Consider the following 14,913-nt stretch of genomic DNA (forward strand, 5'->3'; position numbering starts at 1 on the left):
TTGCACCTGGGTGGGTACAAAAGCTCTTCAGCCCAGCTCTGCCCACAGCTTCATAGGCTGTGAAGCCTTTGGCAAATGATTTCACCTCCAAGCCTCATTTTGCTCATCTGTAAAACAGGGATAAACATAGCACCTACCTCACTATATGGAGAAAGAGATGGCAACCCACTCCAGTATTCTTGCCTGGAGAATCCCATGGACAGAAGAGCCCAGCCGGCTCGCAAGTCCATGGTGTCGCAGGAGTCGGACCCGACTTTAGCGACTACACCACCACCACCACCACCTTACTAGACTGTGCGGAGCTAATCCTGTAAAGTTTTCTTTCTTCCAGAGGATGAGGTCCAGCCAAGGACGTTTGAAATTCGTGTGTTTTTCTATACACTCGGGGGTTTTATCGTTGTATACGTAAAAATTCTTTTATTTGGAAACTAGAGAAGCAGATTGCCCTCTCTGTGCTCTGCTGCTTTTTAGCAGCCATCATAATCTCGGTAATTATCTGATTTATTTGATTTACTCTTTACTGCCTTCCTTCGCTAACAGGTAGGTCCCTGGGCGTAGAGATGGTCAATCTGATCGAACGTTCTGGCCCAGCGTTCAGAACCGAAAGCTGCACCGGGTGGGCGTGGCCCAGGAGAAGGAGGAGGCGCACGCGGGCGCCGAGCCTCCGAGCCAGGCGCTTTGACCTCTGCGCTGGGGGCCTGGCTCCGTGCAGCCCTAGCTGTCTCCGCCCCGACCGCCCGGCCCGCGCGTCGCGCCGCAGCCGGCAGGTGGCGCCGCAGGCCGAGTCCTGACGCCTGGAAGCCGGAAGCGGCGGCGCTGCCGGGGCGGGCTGGCCCCTGGGCGCCCGAGCTCTCGAAGGGTCCGCTTTCTCTGCGCGGTCGCTGCCTCCCGCATTCCTCGCCCGTCCAGAAAAGGGCGCCGGGAGTGGGGTGGGGGACGACTGGAGAGGGCCCCGCGGATGCTTCCAGGACGAGTGGCCCCAGGCCCCCAGGGAACATGGGCGTGCTCCGGGCGGGACTGTGCCCGGGCCTCACCCAGGACATGGTCCAGCTCTTGCAGAGCCGCGGGATCAAGACAGGTGACCGCGGGCGCGCGCCACACACGGCCATACGGCCGGCCCCGGCACACCGGAGGGGCCCTTCCCCTCCCTCCTGCGCCCCCGGGGAGCCCGGAAACGTGGACGTGGGCGAGCCACGCCCCTGGGAGGGTAGAACCCCCCCCATCCCCCCACAGAGTGTGCCCGGCACCGCGCCGTGTCCCACGGCTCCGCCAGTACGCCCGGGCGCGGGAAAGTCAAGTGCGGGACGTCCCGGGCCTCCCTCCCTGCCCATCAACCCCACGTGTTTCGTTTTCAGTGGTGGACCTGGTTTGTGCAGACCTGGAGGAGGTCGCCCAGAAATGTGGCCTGTCTTACAAGGTGAGCTGACCGTCTCCACGCTCCACACCTGGGTGTCTCTAAATGCCCATCCCCGAGCAGAGGGGTTCCTAAAGATTGATAACGGCGGCGTCGGAGACCCTGGGAGGCCCCCTCTTTTGACGGGTCGTTGCCGAACACTTTTGGGCTGCTGCAGCCTGGATCCTGAGCTGCCCCGCCCCTTCCGCAGGCCCTGGTCGCCCTGAGACGGGTGCTGCTGGCTCAGTTCTCAGCTTTCCCCTTCAATGGCGCTGATCTCTACGAGGAACTGAAGACCTCCACGGCCATCCTGTCCACTGGCATTGGGAGGTTTGTGTGTGTACGTGCGGGACAAAGTCAGAGGCAGGGCCACCTGACTGCCTCTCGCTGGGCTTTCGATGCTAGAGTCTGGAGCCAGCAGGCTCTTTCAGACAGTGCTAAGGATGGTCAGGACTTCTGAGTTCTCTTACCCTGTAAGAACGTTTCTCATAACTCCTAACTTTGGGGGATGCAGAATTATTGGGGTGGGGGGAACCTGTCTTGCGTGTTTAGTAGGTCGTTCGGCAGCTTCCCTGGCCTCTGCCTGCTAGATGCCAGTAGCACCAAGGGGAGAACCCTTGTCTGTTAGTCAAAAATATCTCCAGCTGTGACCCCTGGGTGGGCTGGGGGCAAAATCTATGCTGGTTGAGAACCACTGAAACACAAGATGTCAGTATTTCATTATTATTCAGCAAATCAGAGCAACTCTTCTCTGGCCCTACCTCCCTGTCCACTTAAGGGTGGATGGGGCAAGAGAGTGTGGCAGGACTAGGTTAAGTACCAGCCATTGACACGTAGTAGGTTATACAGTGGAGCACCGAAGAATTGATGTCTTCAAACTACGGTGCTGGAGAAGACTCTGAAAGTCCCGTGGACAGCAAGGAGATCAAACCAGTCAATCTTAAGGGAAATCAACCCTGAATACTCATTGGAGGGACCGATGCTGAAGCTGAAAGTCCTGTATTTTGGTCATCTGATGCAAACACTTGACTCATCGGAAAAGTCCCTGATTCTGGGAAAGGTTGAGGGCAGAAGGAAAAGAGGGCATCAGAGGATGAGATGGTCGGATGACATCACAGATGCAATGAACATGAACTTGGGCAAACTTCTGGAGACGGTGAAGGACAGGAAGGCCTGGCATGCTGCAGTCCATGGGGTCGCAAAGAGTCGGACGCAACTGGACAACCGAACAACAACAAGGTTATACAATAGGTTGTATAATCTCTTCATGATCCTGTGAGTTCGTGATTATTAAGCCCACTTGAGTTTAGCACAAGGGGAGCCAGGGGCAGTGGTGGGGCTCCAGCCCTGGGGTACTTGTTCCCGAATGTGGTTCATTCCTTGTACACTGCAGCAGGAGGGGGCGAGAGTAGTTTCCTTCTGCCGTGTTTGGAGAGAGAAAGAGTTGGAAGAAAACATGTGGCTTCTGGCCAAGGGAGTCTGACCTCTTCCCTGGCCTGTTTGTGTGGAATTTGATAAAGAACTCTGCCACCACAAAGGTCTTTGGATCGGTTTGGCCCTCGCTGTTTCCATAACACACTCTCTTGGCGGGGTTCACACAGCACAGTGCTTGCTTTCCCTGGGTTGAGGGCTCAGGTCTGTCATCCTGAGCCCTCACAGCACTGGCCCGTGTCAAGCAGGGGTACCGGAGATGGGTATGGGTGAGCCCCCCCACACTTAAGGAACCTGGGGTCCACTGGGTAGAGAAGAGCAGGTGGCACGAGAGAGGTGTGAGCATGTGTGCAAGCAGCTAAGGAAGGGGTGATTAACAGGAAGCAGGCCTGGCCTTTGGGAGCTTATAAAACCAGCATATACAGAGAGAGCGGTCAGGGAGCAAACTGGCAGGATGGCAGCCACCAAGGGTCACTGCAGAGGAGCTCAGAGAGGTTCAGGACCGCTCTGTGCAGTGAGGATGGATGGGCCTTCTTCCAGTGCTCACCAGGAAGCAGACACTGTTACTCTAGGTACATTATTTCATTTATCTTCACTTCATTTATCTTCACTTTATTTTATCTTCTTCATTTATCCATCTACTTCCCCGATGGCTCAGTGGGTGAAGAATCTGCCTGCAGTGCAAGAGACACAGGAGATGCAGGTTCAATCCCTGGGTCAGGAAGAGCTCCTGGAGAAGAAAAAGGCAACCCACTCCAGTATTCTTGCCTGGAAAATCCCACGGACAGAGGATCCTGGTGGGCTGCAGTCCATGGGGGTCACAAAGAGGCGGACACGACTGAGGGGCTACCACTTTGACAACTACAGTGAGCCTGTTGCGATGAAAATCACCATCCTGGGGCCTCGCTGGCAGTCCAGTGGTTAAGACCTCACCTTCCAGTGCAGGGGGCGCAGGTTCAATCCCTGGATGGGGAGCTAAGATCACACATGCCTTGCTGCCAAGAAACTGAAACATAAAGCAGAAGCAACATTGTAGCAAATTCAGTAGAGACTTTAAAAATGGTTCATTCACATCAAAATATCTTTAAAAAGAAATGAAAGCCATCATCCTGTAGATAGGGAAACTGGGACTCAGGTTAAGAGACTTGCTCAAGATCCCCCAGCTAGGGATTTCCCAGGTGGTCCGCTGGTTAGGACTCCTGTGCTTCCACTATAGTTTAATCCCTGGTTCGGAAACTAAGATCCCGCAAGCGGGGTGGCACAGCCAAAGGGAAAGAAAAAAGATCCTGCAGTGAGTAAGTGGCAGACCAGGCCCTTGAGGTCACACCTGTCACACTGTTAAGCCTAAGAACTCAGCTCTAAGGCGTCTGCCCTGTTGCTCCCTCCAGGCAGGAGGCTGTGTCGTGAAAGTAGAGTTACAGGCACGGGTGGAGGTGGGCGGGGCAGATGGGGCTGCGGAGGCTGGCAGGAGAGGCCCAGGAGGATACAGCAGGGGAGGGTGTTGTGAGCAGATCTGGGGCGGGCGACAGCAGGAGGCATATTGAAGAAATGCTGTAAGCCTTCCTGCTGGGGGATACAAAAGTGGCGAATCAAAGATAACCCCTAGGCTTCTAGTCTTTGTCACAGGGGTCTTTGGACACCTGATGGGTATTAACTCTGACACGGGAGGGGAGGGGAGTTCTGTAGTCAACAGCTCACGAAATGCTGGTTAACCCAAATGAAGCAGGTTTCTCTGATTTTTTAATCGGCCTTTTTTTTTTTTTTTTTGGTCACGCCACTTGGCATGTGGGATCTTAATTCCCTAACCAAGGATTGAACCTGAGCCTCCTGCCTTGGAAGCAAGGAGTCTTAACCACTGGGCCACCAGGGAAGTCCCTCTGCAGTAGGTCTTCTCACGGCCTGTAGTGCTGGGGGCATCTTTACAAGTGGGAGAGCAGGCAGCGAGCCTTGGAAGCAGCTGTATGGACCGGGGGAGAAGGGTGGTTCCTGGAAGACCAGAGCTGTGTCTTGTTCATCTCTGCCTCCCCCTTGTTTTAGAAAAAGGCCTATAGGAAATGTGAGACATTCAGGCGATGTTTGAATGAGCGACTGAAAGAATGAACGAAAGCCAGTTTGGGGGGAAGGTGGAGGATAAATTCCAGACAGCACTTGTGTTCAAAACAGGGTTAGGCTCACTTGTACTTCTGTTCCATAAGGCAGGTGGTGGTGGTGGCGGCGGGGGGTCTGTCCATGTCAAGGTGGGTTTGGGAATTCCTTATGGAGATCCTCATGGCCAGGAATGCGATTGATTCTTGATTGTAGAGTCCAGACCTGTGGTTTAGCCCAGGCTGCTCATTAGAATCATTTGGGAAGCTTAAGAAATATTCATGCTTGGGTCTCTTTAGAAATTGTTTTTTGGCCACGCCACATGAGGTCTTAGTTCCCTGACCAGATATTGAACCTGTGCCCCCTGCATTGGGAGCACAGAGACTCGACCACTGGACCTACAGGGAAGTCAACATTCTTGAAATAACATGATGATAATGGAGAACAGATTAAGCAGTTGCCAGGGGCTGGCTAGGGATTTAGGGATGAATGTGGTTATAAAAGGGTGGCACAGGGAGCCCTGCAGAGATGGAAATGCTCTGTCTTGATTGCAGTGGTTCCATAAACCCACACGTGGGATGAAACGGCAGAGAACTGTGCACACGGACACACGTGGAAGGAATGGAGCTGCAGCTCTGTGGACGCCACCAGTGTTGTTTTTCGCTGTTGCACTAAGATGGAGAACAAACCATCTTAGAGTAAAAGATGCTACCATTAGTGAACACCAGCTGAAGGGTACACGGGACCTCACTACATGTTTGTTTGTTTGTTTTGCAACTTCCTGTGAATCTGTAATTATTTCAGAGTTTTAAACCATGACAAACTACGGGCAGTGCTATCGAAGGAACTCAGAAGGGGCTGCGATGGAGATTGAGAGAAGAACCATTGAATGGGGCAGCGAAGAGATCTCTGGAGAGAAGTGATTACCCAGAGGTGATCTTTAAGGCGAGAGTGAAAGGATGAGGAGCCAGAGGGGAAACACTCGGCCATGCTGGCTTTCCCCAAAGGAGACTCCACAAGGAGGAGCCTCCTGGCCAGAGATGTCAGAACGTCTCTGGACAGAACAATGCTTGGAAGGAATGTCTTGCTGTTCTTCCTCCCCTCCTCTGCTCCCTCCCCTCCAATCCCTTCGGTTGATGCTCTTCCCTCCTCTTCTGCCATCAGCCTGGACAAACTGCTAGATGCTGGTCTCTACACTGGAGAAGTGACTGAAATTGTAGGCGCCCCGGGTAGCGGCAAAACCCAGGTATACCTGCAGCCAGCAGCCAGGAGGGTTGGGGGAGGTGGATGCATAGTCCTGGATCTCTGGGGAAGCTTCTGCCAGCATCCTGTGATTTCAGAGCTTGGAAGAGAGAAGACGGGTGGTTAGGAGTGGGACTTGAACTCATGTCTCGGGGCCCATCCGTGCCTCTGGGATCTGAATGAGATTTGGTGGGGGACTCCCATTCTGGGCCCTTCTTGAGAGCTCAGGTTCACCCAATGACCCGTCTCTACTCAGGTATGTCTTTGTGTGGCAGCACACGTGGCCCATGGCCTGCAGCAGAACGTCCTCTACATTGATTCCAATGGAGGGCTCACGGCCTCCCGCATTCTCCAGCTGCTTCAGGCCAGGACCCCGGATGAGGAGGAGCAGGTAAATGGCAGGAAGCCTGGGTTCCTTGGAGGTTCTGACACCATAAGACCCCATTATCTAACACAGCAAGAATTTGGACCATTTGGGTGACTGGTCATTTCTGGCTTTAAAACTTGCTGTTCCACCAATGCTTCCTGTATTGTAAAGCCTCCCCTTTATGACGTCATCCCAGTTGGATGCTACCCACAACGATCCTTTCTAGAAACCCAATCCGTGGCATCCCCTCATTCAGGGCAGACACACGCCCAGCCTCTGTGTTTCTCCCCCATATCTTGCCCAGGGCAGGCACACTGGTCACTGCCACTCCTTCCCACAGAGCTCTGACTTGGCTCTGCAGCTCAGCACCCAGGCAGCCAGCATGTTGCGAACCAGCCCAGCAAAGCCCACTGCCATCTGTACCTGAGTCCTTGTGTCTAAGTGCCTCTTCTATCTCAACCTCAAAATCCCTCTTCATCTTGTGCAACCCCCGGCTCCTCTTCTCCAAGGCCCTCCCTTCTCTCTCCTGCCCCTTCAGGCAGGAGCTCTCCAGAGGATCCAGGTGGTGCGTGCGTTTGACATCTTCCAGATGCTGGACGTGCTGCAGGACCTGCGAGGCGCTGTGTCCCAGCAGGTGAGCCTGATCTTCTGCCTTCCCTGCTCCCCGCAGCTCACCTATGCTGTCTGCGTGTGGGCAGGTGTGCAATCTGGTGACTCTAGCTGTGCCCGCCATTCCCAGGATGGGATTTCTGGATGCTTAATTCTTTCCTTCCTCAATTCTTTGCCTTCTTGTTCACATGCCCATCTTCCCCACTAAAGAGTAAGCCCCTTCCTTGAGTGCAAGGATCGGTCCTGTTGATCTCTACATTCCAACTGGGTCCATTCAGCTGCAAATTAATAGCATCTATCTGACAGACACTTGAACCTTGAGGACGTTTAATTATCTCACATAAGTCTGGAGGTTGGCACACCCATAATATCAGGGCTGTAGGTTGGTGTGCCTGATTCTCTGGCTTTTCCCCCTCATGATTGCAGAGTGGCTGCCATGGCTCCGAGCAGCACGTCTTCACACATCCATATCCAGGGCAGTGATAGATGCCTCTTTTCTGTACCTCTTTCTCTGGAACCCACCATTACACTTCCCAGTTCCCTTTACATCTAACTGGCAAAAACTGAGTTATTTTTTTTTTATGTCCTAGTCCAGAGGTTGGGCGCACCTTCCCTGATGTCAGATTTTCTGCCCAGTGCTTGAACACATTCAGAGTCCCGTTGACAAGGGAGAGAGGTTAGGAATGGCATTTGCGTTGGTACCATGATATACCTGATGGGTGCTTGGATAGGATATGGTGCATGATATTTATACCTTTACATTTGGGAGAAGCCTTAGAGAGACTGGTTTAATTTATCTTAAACTTTACCTCTCACCCCAAAGCATATCATGTTCCCGTGGGCATACCTAGGGTTGTATGTAACATAAATCGTTTTAACAAACTTTAGACCATATAATGGTTGAACGAATACTTGGCATAGGAATCATAGCAGGTTATGCCTCCCCATGTGTTGAGACATGAAGTAGTCCTGACCTAATCCAACCCTCTTGTTGGGATTGAGCAAAGGGGGTGCCAGAGACATTCAGTGAGCTGCCCACAGTCACCACATATTTAGGATAAGAACAAAGCTTAGGGACTTCCCTGGTGGTCCAGTGGTTAAGACTCTGCACTTCCATTCCAAGGGGCACAAGTTTGATCCCAGGTTGGGGAACTAAGATCCCACATAACTCATGGCCAAAAAATTTTTTTTTTTTTTACATTAAGATCAAAGCTTATAACCCAAACCTCTCAACTCCCAGGACAAAAGACTTTTTTTTTTTTTTTAACAGTAGCACTGTTAGATGATATGTATTCTATTATTGCATAACAAGTTACTGCAAACTATGACTTAAAACAACATGTATTTATTATTTTAATTTCTGTAGGTCAGAAGTCTGGGCACAACTTGGCCTGGTCCTCTGCTTAGGGTCTCATTAGGTTGTGATGAAGGTGGTAGGTGGGCTGTGCTCTTATCTGTAGGCTCAGCTGGGGAAGAACCACTTAGAAGTTCATTCAGGTTGTTGGCAGAATTCATTTCCTAGAGGTTTCAGCTTCTTGCTGGCAGCTGGTTGTTGGCAGAAGCCGTCTTCAAGTCCTCAAAGCTGCCCACTATTCCTGCCATGTGGTGCTTTCCATAGGCAGTTCACAGCAAGGCCGCTTGCTCCTGCAAGACAGCATATGTGTGAGAGCAAAATGCAACAGGCTGTCCTGTGTAACAATGTGGTCATGGGCTGGCAGTGCGTTCCATTTGACATATAATGAAGCCTAATCAAAAGAGTGACATCTGGGGCTCCCCTGGTCCAGTGGTTAAGACTTCGCCTTCCAATGCAGGGGGTGCGGGTTCAATTCCTGATCGAGGAGCTAAGATCTCAATGCCTCGGGGCCAAAAAACTAAAACATAAACCAGAAGCAGTATTGTAAGAAACTCAATAAAGAGTTTAAAAAGGGTTGACGTCAAAAAAGTCTTTTAAAAAACAGAAAAGAAAAAATTTTCTGATCAGGGACCATAGGATCTGAGCAGGAATTTCTCAAATGTAATTAGAGTATCTGATATCCTGAGATTTAAACTCTCTCGGTCCATCCAAGTCTTCAGTGAAAGTGCAAGTAAAAGTCACTCAATCGTGTCTGACTCTTTGCAACTCCACGGACTACACAGTCAGTGGAATTCTCCAGGCCAGAATACTAGAGTGGGGTAGCCTTTCCCTTCTCCAGGGGATCTTCCCAACCCAGGGATCAAACCCAGGTCTCCTGCACTGCAGGTGGATTTTTTACCAGCTGAGCCACAAGGGAAGCCCAAGTCTTCAGTATAATCTGTTATACATACACATGAGGGTGGGGGGAAAAGGCATTGCTCGAGTTCCATCATGGAGGGGCAGCTATATTTGGGGTGGGAGAGGTTATTTCCTACCAGTTTTTGATAGAGGAGCAGGTTTGTCTGGTAATGGGTGCCCCCTGGAGGCCAACTGGTTGGTGGCATCTGCTTCCCATCACTCCCCCAAGGTCAGCAGTTCTTCTGGGACTCTGAAGGTGGTGGTTGTGGACTCGGTCGCAGCGGTGGTCGCCCCACTTCTGGGAGGTCAGCAGAGGGAAGGTGAGTGGTGTGGCAGAGCACAGGGTGGAGGGTCGTGATCTTGCCTGCCGGCTCTGGAGTCCTGTCTTCGGCCAGCCCGGTCCCCGCTGCCCCGCTGCCCACCCTCTTGGCTTTTTCTCCTCCAGGCTTGGCCTTGATGATGCAGCTGGCCCGAGAGCTGAAGACCTTGGCCCGGGACCTCAGTGTGGCAGTGCTGGTGAGGAAGTGGGCTTGGCCAGCCATGCTAGCCTTCTCTCTGGTCCCTGGACTTCACCAAGTGGGGAGGTTCTTTCCAGGTGCTCTCTATTTCCTTAAAACAGCAGCTTCTGAACCCCCAGAGTGACCCTTTGGGAAAGGGTCATAGCCCAACTTCTGTGGGTCATCTAGAGTGCCAGACTGTGAGGGGATCAGACACATAAATAGCCAGGGGATCAGGCAGTGTTATTTTTAACACTTCTAAAAAATTAATTATTTGGCTGCGCTGGGACTTGGTGGCAGCATGCAGAATCTTTAGTTGCGGCATGCTGGACTAGTTCCGCAACCAGGGATTGAGCCTGAGCCCCCTGCATTGGGAATGCACAGTCTTAGCCACTGAACCACCAGGGGAGCCCGGGGACAGTCTTGTTTTTCTTTTTACTTTCTTTAAGTCAGGTTTATTGAGGTGTAATTCACACAGAGTAACTTCTCTTTGTTTGAGGTTTGATAACAGTCGTATCTGGCGAGATCAAGATACGGAATATTTCAATCACCCCAGAAAGATCCCCCCAGCCTCAGACAACCACTGATTTGGTTTCTGTCCCTTTCTATGAAGCGCTTGCCTTTTCCAGAGCTTTCCAGATCCTTTTCCAGGATCTTTTTTGCTTTTAGAGTAACTTTTTCTGCTTATGGAGTAATTTTTTGAAAGTCTTCATGCTTCTCATAGAAGAAGGTAAAAAATAGTTAAATATAAGTGTCCAGTTTGTAATCAATCTTCACATCCACAGAGACCATATTAGTTTTTTTTTTTATATATACCTTCATTGAATCTTTTTTCTCTGCCTATATATATACATATACTTTTAATCAACTTTCCAACTAAATTGTAATCTTGTGTTTTTTTTAATTTTTAAAAAAGGACACCCTTTCTCGAATCTTTTAGTAGATTCTTTAAGAGTGCCACTTTCAGCGGCTGCATATTTGGGGTGGGGGGCCACACTGGGTCTTTGTTGCTGGGCAGGGCTTTCTCTAGTTGCGGCGAGTGGGGGCTACTCTTCAATGCATCGTGCAGGCTTCTCGCTGCGTGGCTTCTCTCATTGTGGAGCACAGGCTCTCAGGCACAGGCTCAGTAGTTGTGATGCAGGCATTAGTTGCTCCACATCATATGGAATCTTTCCGGAGCAGGAATCAAACCCACGTCTTAACCGCTGACCACCAGGGAAGTCCCGGAATCGTGGATTAGTGGCAAGAGCTCTGTGCAAGTCAGGAGCCCAGGGTCCTGACTCCAGACTGGTGATAAGTCATGGAGCCTTGGGGAAGTCGTTTCCTTGTACCTGGCCTCAGCTTTCCCGTCTGTAAAATGAAGCCATAGGAGCAAATGTCCTCTGTACCAGCATTATGAGTCTATAAGCCTTTGGTTCTTTCTGCCGCAGGTGACCAATCACATGACCCGAGACAGGGACAGCGGACAGCTGAAACCTGCCCTGGGACGCTCCTGGAGCTTTGTGCCCAGCACCCGGCTTCTCCTGGACAGCACCCAAAGCTCAGGATCTCTGGGCAGCCGGCGCGTGGTGTGTCTGACCAAATCCCCCCGTCTGGTAAGCCAGTCCCAGGGGAAAGCCAGGAATCCAGGCCCTTGAGGGTGGCTTCCGTGCCTGCAGATGTCTGTGAATTCCTCAAGGCTGAGACCCTGCAGCCAAAGAAGCTACCCACGTGGGCTGCTCAGCTCAAACACTCACGCTTCCCTCCTGTCTTCTTCCAGCCAACAGGTTGCCAGGAGACGGTGGACTTAGGGAGCTTGGGGACCCCAGCGTTCCAGGGAGATCACAAAGGACACTAGGAGCAGAGCCCAGTGTTCCAGGGAGATCACACGTGATGGTGCTGTTGATGGGGGAAGGGACAGGCCGCAAGGCCCCCAACTCACCTGCAGGGTAATGCCTGCTGCTCGCTGCCGGCAGCCCCTGGGGCGCTAGAGACACTCTCTTGCTGGGAAGCCATCTCAGCCCTCAGCTCTTTTCTCCAGAAACACAGTGCTACTGGCAAGAGAGGATGCTGTTGTGGAAGGACCCAGAAATTCATGCTGGTACCCGGTTTTCTTCCCTTATTTCTACCACGTGTGTTTCCAGCGGGAGTCAGGTTCATGGACTTGGGCATCTCTGAAGAGGCACTCTGGTGCCTGGACGGATTACCCCTGTACATCACCATCCTACCCTCCATCCTGACACAGTGACTGAGCTTGAGGCCTCTGGCTTGCCTTTGTTTCCCTTCTTCTTTTTGTTTTTCTCTGCCTCTGTTTTTCCATCTGTAAGATGGGGCTCCTTTCCCCCTAACTCTGTCTTTGACTTACTGGGTGGAAGTAACCTTGTAAACGCAACCCGTGTTGTGTGCTCAATTGTGTCTGACTTTTTGCGACTCCATGGACTGTAGCCCACCAGGCTCCTCCGTCCGTGGAATTCTCCAGGCAAGAATACTGGAGCAGGTTGCCATTTCCTCCTCCAGGGGATCTTCCCAACCTAGAAATCGAACCCATGTCTCTTGGCATCTCTTGCGTTGGCAGGTGGATTCTTTACTCCTAGTGCCAAAACTCTTATCTAGATCCTGCTCTTAAAAACATAATAATACAAAAGAAATTCACTGAGCTGCAGAGCCATCTGTTTTCCCCCAGAGGGTGGCTTTTCAGTTTCCCCGAGTGAGGACCCAGAGAACCCCTGTTCCTCTTTCCCTCGTCGGTTTGGTTTCAGACACCTGCATGCCTCACCGTGCCCAGGTGAGGCCGGGAGCTCACTGCAGTGCCAGGGATAGAAACTAACAGGAAGGGAAGATGTGACCTGGCCGCGGTGAATCCAGCCGCCTGTTTAACATGCATGGTGTCCTGTGGGGCCCTCCACGGTACAGAGTAAGCCGAGGTGCTGAACCATGGCCTTGCCCATAAACAGGGAAGAATTTTCAGTCAGTAGAGCCAGCTGGGAAAATTGATGCTGGCATAAATAATACACGGCAAATCTAGTCCTTTATGCAGAAATTCATTGCCGGTGGCTCCAAGATGCAACGTAATTACCCCTCTCTTCCTGCCAGCTGTACCACAGTGTATGAAATAGTCCCCCCACCCCCGCCCCACCCCGGTCTGTTACGGCTGCTGTGACCATTTCTCTGTGAGCTGTAGCCCCGGCTGGGTGGAGGGGAGGACAGCAGGGAAGGGGAGATCAAAGGCAGAACATGATCAGGATTGTTTACTGACCACAATTTTTTTAAAGGAAGGTTGCCTTTCTCGGTTTGAGAGCCTGTTGTGTAGTTAATTAGTTGTGTCTTGGCTGCAGGAAGCGGGGTCAGAGTTAGAGGCAGAAGATATAACATTTACAGATGATGAGCACAGGAGGGATAAAAGGAAGAGGTCTGGAGGACTGGAGCAAGTGGCAACCCCCGAGGGTATCTGCTTGAGTGAGGACAGGCTTGGTGAGCCAGGACCGGAGGAACCCTGTTGCTGGCGCTTCCACAGGCTCTCGGGAGAAATGAGCCTGCAGCCTCCTTACTAGGAGCAGTGGGTACATAATGGCAGCCTTATGCATGCAAGCTAAGTCGCCTCAGTTGTGTCCGATTGCTACCCCATGAACTGTAGCCCACCAGGCTCCTCCGTCCATGGGATTCTCAAGGCAAGAATACTGGAGTGGGCTGCCATTTCCAAGGGATCTTCCTGACCCTAGGACTGAACTCCTGTCTCTTACATCTCCTGCATTAGCAAGTGGATTCTTTATGACTAGCGCCACCCGGGAAGCTCGTGGCAACCATAGTAGCAAACAAAATGTTAAGCTCGGGGTGGCACATCCCCATCATTTGTACCATTTGGGAATCTTGAACCCATGCAGGCATCAGCAATAAATCAAGCATTCCCTTTTGCCGAGCTCAGAGACCTTTGCAATTTTAGTTTTTTCTCCACCTGACGCCCCAGGTGGCCACCACCAGTCAGTTGAAATTGATGTTCAGGGTGGAGCCTGGTTGCCATCTCTGCCCTGGGCACATCTGCCGTGTTTCCTGAATGTGGCGTCAGGTACTTTGTCCCTGACTCAGTACCCTAGGATTGTAGATTTGAGAGGCCTGTAAAGATCACATGCCCTGGGATTTCCCTGGTGGTGTGCTGGTTGAGAATCAGTCTTCCAATGGTAAGGGACGCAGGTTCGATCCCTGCTCGAGGAAGTAAGATCCCACGTGCTGCATCTAAGACACGAGGCAGCCAAATAAATAAAGACCATATGCCCCGTCTTGTCATTTAGCCGAGCGGGAAAGTGAGGTCCAAGAGCAGAAATGACAGTCCCAGCGGCAGAACGGGGGCTGGAACCTAGGACTCTCGATTCCTTGGCCAGGATTCTGTGTCCACGTCGCCTTTAGCTTTCAATTGGTACAGTTCCGCCCTCAGCAGGGACTTATTCCAGCCACAGAGCCTCCCCCCGGCAGCCTTTCTGGCCACGAGGAGGAGCACCGTTCACGGTTGCTCCAGACTAGCCCGTGACATTCCGACAGGACTCTGCCCCTGGCAACTAGCCCTGGGCCTTAGTCGTGGCATGTGGGATCTAGTTCCCTGACCAGGGATCAAAGCCAGGCCCCCTGCGTTGGGAGAACAGAGTCGTTAACCACACGACCACCAGGGAAGTCCTGTCCACATCTTATTCAGTGCATCTCGGAGCTGAACAAGTGCACTTGACCTGCTGCACAGACTTGACTCCTTGAGTAGCTTTTGAATCCTAGCTCTTCCCTGCTTCCCTAGTTTCTGGGTGTAAGAGTCTCAACATAAGCTGGGGGTTTGCAGGAAGACAACAGGTATATGGTGAAAAGGATACAAAGTCAAGGAACGAGATTTATATCTCCTATAACCTGGTCTTAGCAGTGACACTTACTGTATGCCATTGGATCAATCAGCCTCTTGAAGCCTTAGTTTCATCCATTGGGGAATAGGGGAAAATAATACCTATTGCATAGAATTGCTTTAGGATCATATACCTTATGTAAAATGCCAGATACTTTCCCAGGCATATCATAGGCCCTCAAC

The 14,913-nt window shown here is 51.7% G+C and overlaps 1 protein-coding gene across 3 annotated transcripts; it reads left to right on the plus strand.

The window, feature by feature from the left end:
- The first annotated feature begins 770 nt into the window (after nucleotides 1-770).
- On the plus strand, nucleotides 771-12,264 carry RAD51D (RAD51 paralog D). Of its 3 annotated transcripts, none has more exons than XM_061390370.1 (10): nucleotides 771-1,078; nucleotides 1,356-1,417; nucleotides 1,605-1,723; nucleotides 6,074-6,155; nucleotides 6,408-6,542; nucleotides 7,057-7,152; nucleotides 9,608-9,698; nucleotides 9,824-9,973; nucleotides 11,306-11,470; nucleotides 11,635-12,264. In XM_061390370.1, exons 1-10 carry the CDS (start codon nucleotides 997-999, stop codon nucleotides 11,805-11,807), a joined length of 1,155 nt encoding a protein of 384 aa, XP_061246354.1. In that variant the 5' UTR covers nucleotides 771-996; the 3' UTR covers nucleotides 11,808-12,264. The 3 variants fall into 3 exon arrangements, with proteins under 3 accessions (XP_061246354.1, XP_061246355.1, XP_061246356.1); XM_061390371.1 differs by having other exon boundaries at nucleotides 777-1,078; nucleotides 9,824-9,894; XM_061390372.1 differs by lacking the exons at nucleotides 771-1,078; nucleotides 1,356-1,417; nucleotides 1,605-1,723 and adding an exon at nucleotides 1,879-5,842.
- Nucleotides 12,265-14,913: the final 2,649 nt, after the last annotated feature.

The sequence above is a fragment of the Bos javanicus genome, chromosome 19 (genome assembly GCF_032452875.1).
Source record: "Bos javanicus breed banteng chromosome 19, ARS-OSU_banteng_1.0, whole genome shotgun sequence".
Classification (NCBI taxonomy): Eukaryota; Metazoa; Chordata; class Mammalia; order Artiodactyla; family Bovidae; genus Bos; species Bos javanicus.

Excerpts from the sequence above, each read along its gene's own strand:
- RAD51D (XM_061390370.1), top strand. The coding sequence starts at position 997 with ATGGGCGTGCTCCGGGCGGGACTGTGCCCGGGCCTCACCCAGGACATG. Across the intron at positions 1,724-6,073 it reads CTGTCCACTGGCATTGGGAG|CCTGGACAAACTGCTAGATG; the intron begins GTTTGTGTGTGT and ends TTCTGCCATCAG. Across the intron at positions 9,974-11,305 it reads AGTGGGGAGGTTCTTTCCAG|GTGACCAATCACATGACCCG; the intron begins GTGCTCTCTATT and ends TTTCTGCCGCAG.